At 52.1% G+C, this 13,711-nt stretch overlaps 4 protein-coding genes and 2 non-coding genes across 6 annotated transcripts; 2 read left to right on the top strand and 4 right to left on the bottom strand.

Moving 5' to 3' along the window:
• Nucleotides 1–444: 444 nt before the first annotated feature.
• Nucleotides 445–3,758, top strand: POX_c04004 (uncharacterized protein; the record flags this gene model as incomplete). Its single annotated transcript, XM_050112889.1, has 3 exons — nucleotides 445–1,746; nucleotides 1,828–2,122; nucleotides 2,197–3,758. The coding sequence occupies 3 exons, from the start codon at nucleotides 445–447 to the stop codon at nucleotides 3,756–3,758; spliced, it is 3,159 nt and encodes a 1,052-aa protein (XP_049970445.1).
• Nucleotides 3,759–5,523: 1,765 nt separating this feature from the next.
• Nucleotides 5,524–6,627, bottom strand: POX_c04003 (uncharacterized protein; the record flags this gene model as incomplete). Its single annotated transcript, XM_050112888.1, has 1 exon — nucleotides 5,524–6,627. One exon carries the CDS (start codon nucleotides 6,625–6,627, stop codon nucleotides 5,524–5,526), a length of 1,104 nt encoding a protein of 367 aa, XP_049970444.1.
• A 457-nt stretch (nucleotides 6,628–7,084) lies between these two features.
• POX_tR070 lies at nucleotides 7,085–7,157 on the bottom strand. Its single transcript has one exon. It is a non-coding gene; the product is annotated as a tRNA-Ala (tRNA).
• Nucleotides 7,158–8,635: 1,478 nt separating this feature from the next.
• Nucleotides 8,636–8,708, bottom strand: POX_tR069. Its single transcript has one exon. It is a non-coding gene; the product is annotated as a tRNA-Ala (tRNA).
• A 424-nt stretch (nucleotides 8,709–9,132) lies between these two features.
• On the bottom strand, nucleotides 9,133–11,370 carry POX_c04002 (uncharacterized protein; the record flags this gene model as incomplete). Its single annotated transcript, XM_050112887.1, has 3 exons — nucleotides 9,133–10,110; nucleotides 10,173–11,151; nucleotides 11,219–11,370. 3 exons carry the CDS (start codon nucleotides 11,368–11,370, stop codon nucleotides 9,133–9,135), a joined length of 2,109 nt encoding a protein of 702 aa, XP_049970443.1.
• A 615-nt stretch (nucleotides 11,371–11,985) lies between these two features.
• Nucleotides 11,986–12,509, top strand: POX_c04001 (uncharacterized protein; the record flags this gene model as incomplete). Its single annotated transcript, XM_050112886.1, has 3 exons — nucleotides 11,986–12,004; nucleotides 12,084–12,312; nucleotides 12,389–12,509. The coding sequence occupies 3 exons, from the start codon at nucleotides 11,986–11,988 to the stop codon at nucleotides 12,507–12,509; spliced, it is 369 nt and encodes a 122-aa protein (XP_049970442.1).
• Between the last annotated feature and the right edge of the window lie 1,202 nt (nucleotides 12,510–13,711).

The raw sequence follows: 13,711 nt of genomic DNA, 5'->3' as shown, positions 1-13,711 counted from the left end.
TCTGATCCACACACACCTGTCATCCACACCTTAATCGGAATAAAGTCACGCTTCTAGATCGCAGGACCATCAAATCTCAAGACTTGGGCTGACCTTCTCAACGCCATCTTCAGTGACAGCTTGTGTGGCCAAGGCGTGTACTCTTGACGGGTACCTTTCGAGGCCCCAACCTCTCCGCCTTCCAACGCCGTGTGGTCCTTTCGGAAGAATCTTCGGCCCTCGACGCAGAGCTTCCTTGACAAAACGGACGCGAAACTCTTCCTATTCATTCGGCATCTCGCTGTTATTCTGGAAAGGTAGGTCATGCGACGCGACTGCACACCACTTGGGGCGCACGTTCACTCACTGTCCACAAAGCGGACGCGATCACTTCAGTTGAGTTGCTAATCTCCGGCGAGCTAGACAACGAACCATTCGAGGCCGTGCATGTCAGCTTCTTCGGCTATGAGCCCTTCTCATTCGCCGCATATGCCCCGTTCTGCTATCGCGCCATCCACCTCATCTCATACCGCATCACCGTCACAAAAGAATGCACGCGGTAATCAACACGATATGTTAAGCTCCCCACCAGTCCCTCCGCCGAGGACCTCATCTGCCCAACAAAGCCGACGCAGCCCCAACGGAGAGAAGACCGGTTCCCGCTCCAGCAAAAGTCGCTCGGATCGCAAAGAGACTCGTGACCGACCCCGTGAAGATCGGAATGGAAAGACGCGATCGCGCCGTTCCGCGCCAACTGAGGAGTCTACCCAGGATCCGGTGAGGTCACGGGGGCCGAATTCAGAATTCTCGGGCCCAATGCAGTCGGATAGGGAGGACAGTTCCGGGCCAGATTTAGTGCGAGAGCCCAGCACCGTGATCAATTCGGTGTTGGTCAGTGATCCTCTGGTAGACAGAGAGCGGGAGCAAGTGCGGCAAGTCGGTGGTGCCCCCGCCGCGGCCATGGCGGTCGAACAGACGGCTTCCTCCTATGGTGCGGAGGGCCCCGAGGATGGCAATCGTGCCGGATATCGCAGTCGACACGACTACAGCAACAACGGAAAAGATCTCAAACGCAAAGAGACCACCTTTGGCACCTACATCCTCGGCCAGACCCTCGGTGAAGGTGAATTTGGAAAGGTCAAGCTTGGCTGGAAAAGAGATGGAAGCATCCAGGTCGCTATCAAACTTATCCGACGAGAGACCCTGGGCTCCAATCCCAATCGACTGCCCAAGATTTACCGCGAAATCTCCATCTTGCGCGACCTGGCCCACCCAAACATTGTCCGTCTGCATGAAATGGTCGAGACGGACCGTCACATCGGCATCATCATGGAGTACGCTTCGGGGGGTGAACTTTTCGATTACATCCTCAACAATCGCTACCTGAAAGATAATTCCGCCCGCCGCCTGTTCGCCCAACTGGTATCGGGTGTGGGATACCTGCACAAGAAGGGTATCGTCCACCGAGACTTGAAGCTTGAGAACCTGCTGCTGGACAGGAATCGCAACATCATTATCACGGACTTTGGCTTTGCAAACACCTTCAACCCCGTGGATCAATTGGAGGAGGAAATTGAGTACAACCTCACCAACAAGGAATATGTCAAGCGAAAGCGCTTGGACAAGCTGGGTCCCGATGGATATCGCCGTGGAGATCTGATGCAGACCAGCTGTGGCAGTCCCTGTTATGCGGCGCCAGAATTGGTTGTGAGTGATTCGCTCTACACTGGGCGAAAGGTGGACGTCTGGAGCTGTGGTGTCATTTTGGTACGTGACGGATTCCCGACTTGGTCCTCTGATTCGAGACTACGGAACCATTGCAATTTCTGACATCAGTCATGCGTGTAGTATGCCATGCTAGCAGGCTATCTGCCATTCGACGACGACCCGGCCAACCCGGATGGTGACAACATCAATCTTCTGTACAAATACATCGTCACCACGCCTCTCACCTTCCCCGAATACGTGACCCCTCATGCTCGTGATCTCCTGCGACGGATTCTGGTTCCCGACCCTCGCAAACGTGCCGATCTCTTCGAAGTTGCTCGCCACAGTTGGCTGAGTGAGTACTCGCATATTGTATCACACATTACCAGCAGCACCACCGACGTGGCAGACATTGCCAACACGACGGTTCCAACCGGTAAGAGCGCTCAGCGCGATGGGGATCTTCACACTTGCTCGTCACAATCACTAACCGAGGACACTCGCCCCCAGAAACGAATGTTCAGTCCCCCCCTCCTCTTGCCCGAAGCGCATCCGTTCGGGAGCCTCCCAAGACCAGCCATGGCCCGCTGCCCGTCGTCGGTGGTCTCAACCACCAAGCGGGTGACATTTCGCAGGGATCCCCAAGCGACAAGTCCAAGGCCTCACGGGATACCAAGCGGAGAACCGTGCAGGTTGAATATGTCGCCCCTCAGTCGCAGACAGCCCGCGGAGGAGGAGACCTCCAGGAGCTTTCGGAATCGCAGACTCGAGAGGCTGTCGTCGAAGAGTCGCAGCCCCCTGCTCCACCGGCCAAAGACTATCCGGTTCGAGCTACTGCGAAGCCTCAGGCCAGCTATGATAAACCACTGCCGGGGCACTTCCCTCGATCAACCTCGGACACGGCTGCCTTCACGGGTACTCACACCACTGCCCCTGCAGGGCACTCTTCTGCTCGCCCGACGACTGGCGCGTCAATGGCATCTTTCCACACGGGTCGGCTTCCGTCTCGGGGCTCATATGGCCAACCGGTGGCTCCAACGGTCACGGCGACTAATACCGAAGGCCGCCTTGCTCAGCCCAAGAGTGGCCAGTTCACTCTGGGACAGAATCCGGCGCCGCCGTCGGCTTCCTCTATCGGCCGGCCCAGCACACAACAGCTTCCTCCGGCGTTCAATCCCACCCCTCGCCAGGAACCTCCCAAGGGCCACAAGCGGTCAAACACTGTTTCCAGTCTCGGCGAGAAGCTGTTTGGACGTTCAGGCTCCATCCTGGGCAGTCGCAACTCGCCGTCAAACGCCAATCCTCGCAGCGATCGTCAGAACAGGCGTTACCCTCCAACCAGCATGAGAGACCCACTGCCGCGGGAAGACTCTCGTACCTCGATGGATTCACGGCGGTCAATGCAGTATGCTCACGGCCGCAAAGCGAGCCAGGCTGGTGACGGGCGAGCTCGTCGATTCTCGCTGCTCCCGTCGTCTTTCTCCTTCCGCACTTTCTCCTCCGGTCGCGACCAGACTCCTGAGGAGGTATCCCAGACGCCACGCACGGCAGAGCCGATGGGCTCACGGCGCTCGCCCGTGAATGTGTCCCAGCCACGCCCCCAAGCGACGAGCTACGAAGCTGAAGATGGCAGGGGCGCGGCGAGCGAGGGCCCGGTCGAACCCCACTTTGATCACCAGGATCCTCAACCAGTGAGCTATGAGGCCCAAATCGACCAGCAATTTGCAGAGCTTGGGAACCGGTTCGACCAACCGCAGGGTACCTTTGGTGCCATATCCACCGAGCCGAGCTACAACAACAATGACGAGTACTCGAATCGCAACTACACATATTCCTCAAAGCCTACCTACTATGACGATTACAACAACGGCAACAATACATATGACAATGTTCCTCGGCAATCTATGCAAACCGGTCGACGAGGACCTAATGTCTTGCAAAAAAGTCATCGGAAGTTCGCGGATGCGTATGAATATGAGCGGGACGGCTCACATCATTCCGGCAGCTCTGGTCCGGCCAGAAAGGTCATGGATTTCTTCCGCAGGCGTGCCAAGTCTCGTGCGGGAGAGTGATCCATCAACTATTGTGTATCATCCATTCCTTCCTCCCTCCGATTTTTCTTTTGCTGGAAAGCGTGGAACTCTCCCAGCCCATCGTTCGATAACACAGCGCTCGTGAAAAATCCACAGACGGACAATACCCACTCCAGTCTCCGCCCGCCTGGGAGACGAAGTGCAGTTTTGCTTCTCTTTTTGCTGCATTGAGAGCGACTCAACTTTGCTTTGCACACCACATCTGCAAGAGCGTGAGAATAGAAGAAAGCAGCATGGTTTTTTCTTGAAGTCCCACATGTGATACCCTGCTTTTTGGCTCATTTTCCCACATCCCGTACATGCAGCGAGAGGACCTCCTTGGCCGTCGGGTGTGTGTGTTTTTTTTCCCTTGAAATTGTTCTTCCCTTTTTGTTTTCCTTTATCTAGCATGTTTTTTTCCTATGTTTCGAATACATTTCCTTTGTACACTTTTATTTGGCCTATTCCGATATCGCTTCAATTCCCCCTTCTGCTAATATGTACCTCTTGTGTCGCCGATAAACTCGTTCTCCTGAGGGCGGAGTTTTGATCCCTTTCATCTTCTTGTCATTATTATCTCCCGGCTGTCAAGTATGATTGGACTTTTGGAAGTTCCCCCAAGCGCTGCTCTTGTCTTCGTTGGGGGGATCAATCTTGTGACCCTTTTTCGTTTCCATTCCACGATCCACCTCAGCAGATGTAATGGCTGGAATGGCGTGTGTTTGTATTCAGCTTATCAGCTGCTCTGTGTTGTATGGAAGGCTGGTCTCTTAATTCCTGGCTCCTGGCTTCTTTCTGCTGGGCTGATAATTCATTCCGTGATGCAGAGTCATGCTCTTGTCTCTTGTTCCGCTTCTAGTTGGTTGTCAGCGTGCATCGTATGCGTTCGCGTTCGTCAGCCCTGATTTTCTTTTTGGAATGATCTCGGAAGTGCCTCGTGGTGGAGGGGATTCTTGCATAGCAACTTATGAGGGGGTGAGGCAGGTGTTTTTTTTTTTCATGCATGTTGCAGTTTTCCGATGTTGTTGCTGTCGCAGCTTCTTTCCAGGATTTGTGCGATTCGGAGATCCGCATGGCGCACATGCCACTGACTGACTCGGGTGCTTTTTAGGAAATGCTGCCAGTCGCTTGCTTGAATAAGGCTTGATGATTCCAAGCTCTGCTGCTCTACACGCTTGAGGTCGAGGTTATGGTCTGTTATGACCGAGGGGAAACAAATGAGCCGAACTATGATGCTAAGTGACTTCCGTCAAATCGTATGTACTGGGCCCCAATACCAGCGTTTTCGGTAGTTGAACTCTTGCTTAGATTGTTCCCTTGCATAATCTGTAGTTGATCATCTTGTCCGGCTTTCACATCCCAATTTGTTCAAGGCCTGCATGGTAGAATAGTACCCATGGCTGACCTGCTACCGCATTCTACTTGACAAATAATACATTTTTGAGCAAGGAAAGGCACCTCGTAGGTGCGTTGCGAGTCATTTCCTTGGAAATGACTGGCCTCGGGGATTGTGTACCGTAAAAATCCCTCGTGGTCTTTGCAAATGGGATATATGCTCTGCTCTGGCTTTCCATGAGCCAGATGTCTCCAGTATGTAGTCTCGCAGAGGTTCGTCTGAATGATCAGCTGCTTATGATCGCAATCTCGCGGCATGTCGGATTGGTTTCACGACGTCCAGTCGTTGCGTCGACATGATTCAAGTGGCAGCGAGCTTGTAGATTGGACCGCCTCACATCGCGAGCCGGTCTCGCCCACAAGTTCTCCATCACTGGACTCGGCTGACCTTCAACGGTGCAACGCCGACTCTTTCAGCCTCTTTGTTCAGCCCGGCCACTTCGGCTGCTGCAAACGGGATACCTTCTACCCGTCGCTTCTCGTCGGTCAGAATCTCAATCTCCCCAGGGAAATAAATCCGATCCACGCCCGTCATCTTCTCCGACTCCACCACTCTCTTATACAGATACGCCATGCGCTCCTCGAACTCCTGCATACTCATGAACAAGTCCGGCTTGATAGCCACCAGGAAATGTCCAACATCCGCCGGTCTGGACGGATCGTACGGATTCGCAACATGTCCTGCAAACGCCGCTCCCGAGAACACTCCCGAGAAAACATCCATCATGATCGATAACGCGGACCCCTTGGGCCCTCCCATGGGCAACATGACTCCCTCGAGAGCCCGCGCCGGATCCTCCGTCGGATTCCCATCTCCATCAAGGGCCCAGTCCGACGGGATTCGCTCCCCGCGTCGCAGCGCCTTGTAAATCTTGCCCCGTGCCGCGATCGAAGGCGCCATGTCGAGAATCAACGGTTTCGCAACGTCTCCACCAGGTGCACCGCATGCAATCGGCGAGACGCCCATCAATTTCTCCTTGCCACCCCAGACCGGTAGTGCAGGTGAAGAATTGGTAAAGACCAGACTCATCATCTTCGCTTCGAGCGCCTGCTGGACCAGCCATGCCGACATGCCGAAGTGATTCGAGTGCTTGACGGAGACCATGCCGATGCCAAAGGTCTGGGCCATTTCAATGGCTCGCGCCATGCCCGTGTGTGCTGCGACAAAGCCGAATCCATTGTGGGCGTCGACTTGTGCGACGACGGGGGTGATTTGGCGCAGGGTGGGTGAGGCGGTTGGGTCGAGGGCTTGTTGTCGAATCCGTTCCATGTAGGAGGGGATGCGGTTGGAGCCGTGGGTGTCTACGCCGCGGAGATCAGCGGCGACGAGACATTTGGCTACGATGGCGGCATGGTCGGGGGATGTTTGGTTGGCGATGAGGATCTGAGTGACAAATTTTTGGAGATCGGTGGCTTGGATATAGTGCATTGTTGGTTTGGGTGTGGATGCTGGGCTGGAAGGTTGTTCGGCCATGTTGAATGTGATTTTATACCGCGAGAGTAGTGCCACTGGGTTACTTTTTTTTTTCTTTGCCTCTGTAATTTTTTGATGTCTTCAGAGGGGTGACTGGGTGGTGTGAGAGGATATTGTAGATTACAGGTTTTGTCTTCTTTCTGGTCGACAGTTCAATGCAGCCATGTATAAGAGAAAAAAAAACAGCGGGGGACGATGAAGAGTGGGGGGGGTGGAGGAGCGGATGATGTCCGCTGCGGAAGGCCTCCGCCGAACAGGGACGCGTGGGAAAGGATGCTGGAGGGTTTCTAGCAGACGCAGGTCCATGGGATTCCACTGAGGCGGGGGCTATGTGATGGACTGACTTGATTATGGATGCCTCTTGGGAAACAAAAAGAAAGAAGAAAGGAAGGAACCTGTAAGATTTGCTGACTGTGTGTCTTACGTTGTCGGCTGAGTATTTCTCAAGGCCAAAAAATGGACGAATGGCGATTCGAACGCCAGACTTTTCGCATGCAAAGCGAACACTCTACCAACTGAGTTATACGCCCTTTGGATGATATCTCTTCAATAATTTAGATATCCAACTAGCATCTTTACGTGCTTAAATGATCTCGCGGTTACATAGATTTTGAAAGACTGTCCACTTTTCCAGTATCTTTAATGTTCTATCAATGTTGTTGCTGTTCCTAGCTGGATAGAAAATAGCATGTATTGAGGCCAATTTTATTGATCCTGGACACCGCTGTCAAGCGCGTAGTTCTCGCAGGTCGTACCTAGATTCAATATTGGGAAACTCCCGCTTTGCCGTAGCAATCCTCCAAGCTCAATAGACCATTATTGACAACTCCAATCAAGGCAATACCTAGTGATTCGTCCGGTGATCATCCCTGTGATATCAGGTCTTTACCTTGTGACTTGCGTCCTTTTGAGTCAACAACCACCTCCGTATATCTACTCGCTGTGCGTGAATCTGCGGGTAACCGAATTCTATACTCATTTTGGCGACCACTCTTTCTCGCAGTCTCACAATTCACAGTATATTGTTTTGTTGTGATTCTGTATTCAGTAGGGCAAGTTTATTCGGGCCTGGCTGGTGTGTTGTTTACCACTTGATTGTTATTTGCTTTTTCTTTTCTATTCATTTATAGTCCGGATGAGCGTCTGTGGGTGTTTCCAGGAGTTCCGACCCTTTGGGGGTTTGAGTTAGGCATCTGGTCATGATTCTTCTAGTATATCCCGATCTGCAATCGTTGTATAGCCCTGGATGCTGCTAGGTTAATGTGCTCGAGGTCTCGAGAATCCATTGAGGGACACTCTATGTTTATTTGGCGATGCAGGTGGACCTCCGAGTACTCCATTGAAATGAGAGGGGTGGAGCCTGTTATATTTGCAGTTAGATTGGAACTTCTTGAGGTCCGCATCATACCTAGTGGTTGACCTACCTGGAATGTAGACCAGTCCTAGGTGTGGCCACTTTCGGAGAGGATATACCAGTACTTTCAACTCTAAGGGTGTACTTTCTACGTCACGCAGGTGTTCTATAGCTTTAAATGGGTCGATATGTGTACTTTGCCCTAGACTTATTAGATTATTCGTCAAAGTCCATATCCTGAACCCTCCTTGTGGAAGCCATCGACTGTTCCAACCTACCTGCTACCTAGTTGTTTACGGAACCCGGTCCTGGATATATTGTGGGTACATTGATACGCCATGAGTTTGCACAGGACAAAACAAATGGACCACACTAGCCCCGAACTCAGCATTTGATCAGTCGGAACCTTACCTACCCGAGGACCAAAGAATCCCCCGATCAAAAAATTATCAACTATAAATAAATAATCAAGACTTTCAGGCTCTAACTAAAAGTGAAACGGGCATAACAACAGGTATTACCATGGAATCAAGGGAAACAAAACACGCTTCAAGGCAGACGGGACTAAATGCGCTAGCTGAGCTCCACGGACCCGGGGCCAGAGCGGAACCAAAAAAACACGGGGACTTTCCACTTCAAAGGGAAAACAAAAAATGGACGAATGGCGATTCGAACGCCAGACTTTTCGCATGCAAAGCGAACACTCTACCAACTGAGTTATACGCCCGATGGAGTAATCCAGTATATTTTTGTTATATAACCCCATGATTTCCTTGATCAATTAGATCAATTGAAAGTATGGGTGCTGTTACGGGGCTGCGATGCAGACGGTATCTTTTTCTGAACTAAGTAGATATTATCGTTCTAGGAGAATTTTTTGGGTCCCTGTGTATCGCGTTGTTCAAAGAATACCTTAGTACTGATCCAGCTCAACAGGTTTGGACTGGATATGGCCGAGAGGCCTTAAAGATCCTTCGTGTATACGTGTGCTATTATTGTTATCATGAAACAAAACAAGCAATAGGAGAATTCACCATGTGTCTTTTTGATCACACCCGCCACGATGGCTTGTAGAAATGAAAATACATCTTCCCTCCGACGATGACGCCAGAACTCCCAAAGCTGCAGGTAATGACCACAACCGGCAATTCTCACCCAAACAAGCCTGAAGCGGGATCCAAGTACTGTCGAACAAAACTGTCAAAGTCAGAAGCCCCCGCAAAATCCATGACCAGTCCCGACCATGAATCATCCACCCAGCCCGCGTGATTGACACTCAAGTCCTCTGCTCCTTGAAAGGTTGCATGCAGAGGAAGATCAGTCGGTGCTCCACTGAAAGGACCGTCCGCCCGAGCTGTCGATGATGCACTCAATGTACATGTATCACTCGGCGCGGCAGTGGTCCCTGCAGTAGGCGAGGATTGCACCATGCGGGATGACAGATCGGGCGCTCGGAATCGAAGAAGGCGCTGGATCGTGGCGCTCGAAAGCTCCTGAATACAATCCCTTGCCCTGGTAGCCTCGGCCCAGTGTTCACCGATACCGCTGAGTAGACTTGTTGCGATTCCCGTGTCGGCGACCACGTCGGGAACCTGCACCTGCGATGCAAGTCGTGGTATTTTCCAGAGACAATGAAGCATCAAAAGTGTGCTCAGGAAGATCGAGTGCACAACAAATCTACTGTAAAGGAGTGTATCTTGCTTGTAGAGGTCTCCAAATCCACGGATGAGGTGTGTCGCATGCTGGAAACACTCCTTCAATGAGTCCTCCGGAGGGTCGGGAATCCCAGGGCTGGGTCTGAGCAAGAGAATCATCATTTCGTGATATTTGCATTCACATAGCTGGAAGATCACGGGATGCTCAGCAGAACGAGGTACTTGCGTGCGCCACACTTCTAAGCGTTGGGCCATGTCCTTCTGCCATTGATGAATGTTGAGAATCGGAGGATACGCATAGCTAGGTGGATCACGGCAGATACTGTGCATAACATATTTGATCTCTGAATTCAGCCGCGATAGCTTGAAAAGGTGAATCGAGAAAGTCATGTGGGATGGGGGATGGTCGGCAGGTCTTTCATCAACCAGGTCACTGGCAAGCGCAAGCTGGGCGTCAGATATATCAGAGGGGAGCTAAACGAAAGTTAGCAGCCAAACCCAACAGCCGCAAAAAATCCCTCGGTCATTCAACTCACACGAAGCTCACAGGCCTCGTCCCTCACACCGATAGGTCGTCCCATCATTGTTCCCAGCGCGCGGTCAAAGGTGTATACAACCCAGAAGATTCGGGTTCTCATCTCTTGCTCTAGTAATGAAATCTGAAAGTTTGAAGAGGCGCGCACATCGCGTTGAAGCCCCAGGTCAATCAAAGAGGCTAGACATTGATAATTCAACCCCCAGACATTGACATCGCACGACGGATTGTGTAGAGCGTACACCATGAGAAGAAGTTGACTCTGAAGACTCTCCATGGACCCGTCAGCACACGCTCGCTCAAAATAAGAAGCTGCGCTTGTATAATAGCCTTCGGCAGGTAAATAAAGCTTGAGGCGGCGAGAAAGGTCGGATGCGGCTATTGCGAGCACCATGTACACCTGGAAGGCATCCGAGGGTACAAGATCCGGGGACGATTCTGTCGCGTATACCCTGTCCAGACGCTGCATGTGTGAGGGCTCATGGAGGAAAGGATAGAGTAAATGGACGGTCGAGAAGTAATTAGATGAAATCTCAATCGCGTCTTTTTTCCGAGAGGGAAGCGAAGCATGACTGTTGAATAAGTCCGATGACAACGAGACCAAGTTTGTGCCGTTGGGATTGCCGGGTGGCTGTGATCGACGGCCAGCATTGGAAAAGACAAGACTGGCGAGAAAATAGCCGCTAGAAGGGCCAATGTATCGTGGCACCGTGCCTGACGATAACGAAACGAGGCCGATCTCGTGAGCTTGCCTCGACTGAGGCTGTGAGTCCGAATCATTCCTCGTGGGCACCAGTTGCGCCTGCGGACGAGCAATCGCGACTCCTGTATGTTGGTCACCGGCAGATGCTCCGTGATTCTCATTGGGTTGGATTTCATTAACAGTCAAAGGTGGCCCATCCTCGAGACAGACATCAGCCCTTTGCTCTCTGACGAGCGACTCTAGCCACTGGACCCGCCGTTGCAAGTTGGCAATATATCTGGCGATCGGGTTCGTTACCATCACCAGAGGTAAAGGGACCGCGAGGTATACATATCAGTACTTACGTACGATTCACTTCTTGTTTGCCTTCATTGACACATGGTACGTTGGCCTTGCGACAAGCACCGCAAGTGGGAGTATCGCCGTTGCAGCGAATCTTGCGCCTTTGACATCGTCGACATGCGGCCCTGTTTCTTCCTCGCGGCGAGACATTCATTGACAATGCAAGACGGTGTGGCCCATTACCCACTGTAGCCGGATTTCATTTGTCACATGCAGGGGAAGCGACGAGGATCTTCACACATTTTGCGGATGTGCGGCGCTCATCCGCCTGATCCATCGGGCGGGACTTTGAATGGAGTACTGCTGACTGGCTCCTCCGATTGGACACTCAGGATGACTAACCCCAGGCTCCCTCCCGCCGCTCCTCGGGCACTCGACAATCAGACCCAAATCGGAACACGATCTGACCTGACAGCATCACCCTCTCCAGCCACTCGGTCAAACAAGTAGGAAAACAAAAGAAAGTCTTTTGAAATCTTTTTGTATTTGAGAGCCATTTATTTCAGGTCTCAGCCACCAGACAAAAGCTATATATGTTAATATGTATATAGTGAGCTGTGATCGAGCGTCGTCTGGATGGAAACTTATGAGTATGTCCCTGGAGTATACGAACGGATGATTCCCGCTTATAATAAACTACCTACGGGATGCATGCGCACCTTCACAAGTCTCCAAGGTTAAAGAAAGCCAAAAACCCCCATCACATCTACTCGACCATCCTCACCGATTCACCATATACCTAATCTTACAAATCCATCAACCTTGAACAATGACCATCGTTCACATCGGTATGCTCTCGGTCCCGTTCCCTTGGTTCATGGCCAGCACGCGCCGCAGCTCCATCTCATTGACCCGAGTGCACACCAGTACTTTTCAAGTTCCGATGCGAAACGGAGCTCAGCATCCGCGCGGCCTTTGTCCGAGAACTCAAGTCTCTCAAGAATCTGGCATGTGTCAAACACCAACGCCTGATAGTGGGTGGGCCCTCGATCACCGATCCGGCCTCCAAAAGCAAGGGCTTCCACTATGCGCTGGTGAGTTATCATGCCGATCGGGCCGCGTTGAACCGATATCAGGCAAGCTCTGAGCATGCGAGGTCAGTCCTTTGTTTTTTTTATTATGAGATGTATGGATGCAAGAGGTGAGACTTTCTAACAGTGGGTTGCATGTAGAGTGACGAGTCAGTATTTTATCCCGTACCAAGAGGATCTTGTGCGCTTCGATTTTGAAACGGACCCTGAGGATGAGGATTTATTGGGATTCGGCGGCTGGGCAGGAGGGGTCGATCGATGAGAATTAGCAGCAGAGAATCATTCTTCATGACTGTCTATGGAGTATGTCCTCATAGGGAGGACTGGTAGATTCTTTGTAGCTTTGCCTCGCTGGAAAAAGGTCCAAATCTTTGACATGTTGACTGATACCACGATACCACGCCACCTGAGGGCCATGGATCCTGATGGTTGACGTTTCCCCTGTCCCATTGCGACGGGTCCCGGCAGCGGGTTCGGTATGTTCCGGTGTGTCGGGAAGTGGAAGCAGATCAAGAACAGATGAACAGCAGGGAAGTCTGGGTCTAGGAGGACATGGCACAATGACCATGGGATCTCTCTTGGGGAAAGTCGGGGGGGGGGGGGGAACCTTCTTCTTTGGTGGTAAGTCGAGTCGACCTGAACCGTGAACGTGCCCGACGAGGCGTGGGTATGTCCATGGGAAACATGACTGGGGTAGTCGGTGTCGGCGTTCTGCATGGACCAGGCTCAGGGCGATTTCGCATTCCCTCCACGGGTTAGAACACCAACAAAAGGCCGCTCGCCCTCGTGGGGTGTGAGTCGTGCAGGTGGTACTAAGGGCTCCCCCTTCATGGCTTGACATTTTGCCATGATTGCACCATCAATTGATAGACTCAAAAGAGCAAAACCCCGAGGCCTGGTCGGGTCAGCCTCAATTTCCTGGACAGGGTACACGTTCGCAATCCTTCAAAACCGGCTTTGGGCCGGGTTTAAATCTCAGTCACACCGCATTTGATTGGTCGGTTCGTCCACCCGGGCCTCGGGGAGGGTTCCCTGAGGATGACAGCGACACCTGCACGATGGAGCAGCAGTGACGCACGATGGGGAAAAAAAACTACAACCTGGCTGTCAATCATCATAAGAATGATCAAGTCGTCGTGAGTGGACATGGAGTGGGGTCTGAGGGGGAGGAGAAGCACCCTCCCCTCCAAAGAAGCCAAGATGAGGAGTATCAAGAAAGGGTCAAGACCAAATGATGATTGAATCAGGGATCTGCCAACCGTGAGACACGCCCGCTACCCACGATCACCACGATCCCTACGATCCCTACGATCACCACGATCATGGCCTTCTAGCGAAGGCGTCTGGTCGGATCAATCGTAGGGATATCCCGGCCGACGGGATGCATCCCGTCATATTTTTGGGAGACAGCGGCACCCTTATTGACTCGGGGACTGTGATCTGTTTCGTTCATGAGAGAGAGAG

Source organism: Penicillium oxalicum, chromosome III (genome assembly GCF_001723175.1).
Source record: "Penicillium oxalicum strain HP7-1 chromosome III, whole genome shotgun sequence".
In the NCBI taxonomy this organism is placed as follows: Eukaryota; Fungi; Ascomycota; class Eurotiomycetes; order Eurotiales; family Aspergillaceae; genus Penicillium; species Penicillium oxalicum.
Note: the sequence above shows the minus strand (reverse complement) of the source record. Positions and strands in the feature narration are given on the sequence as shown.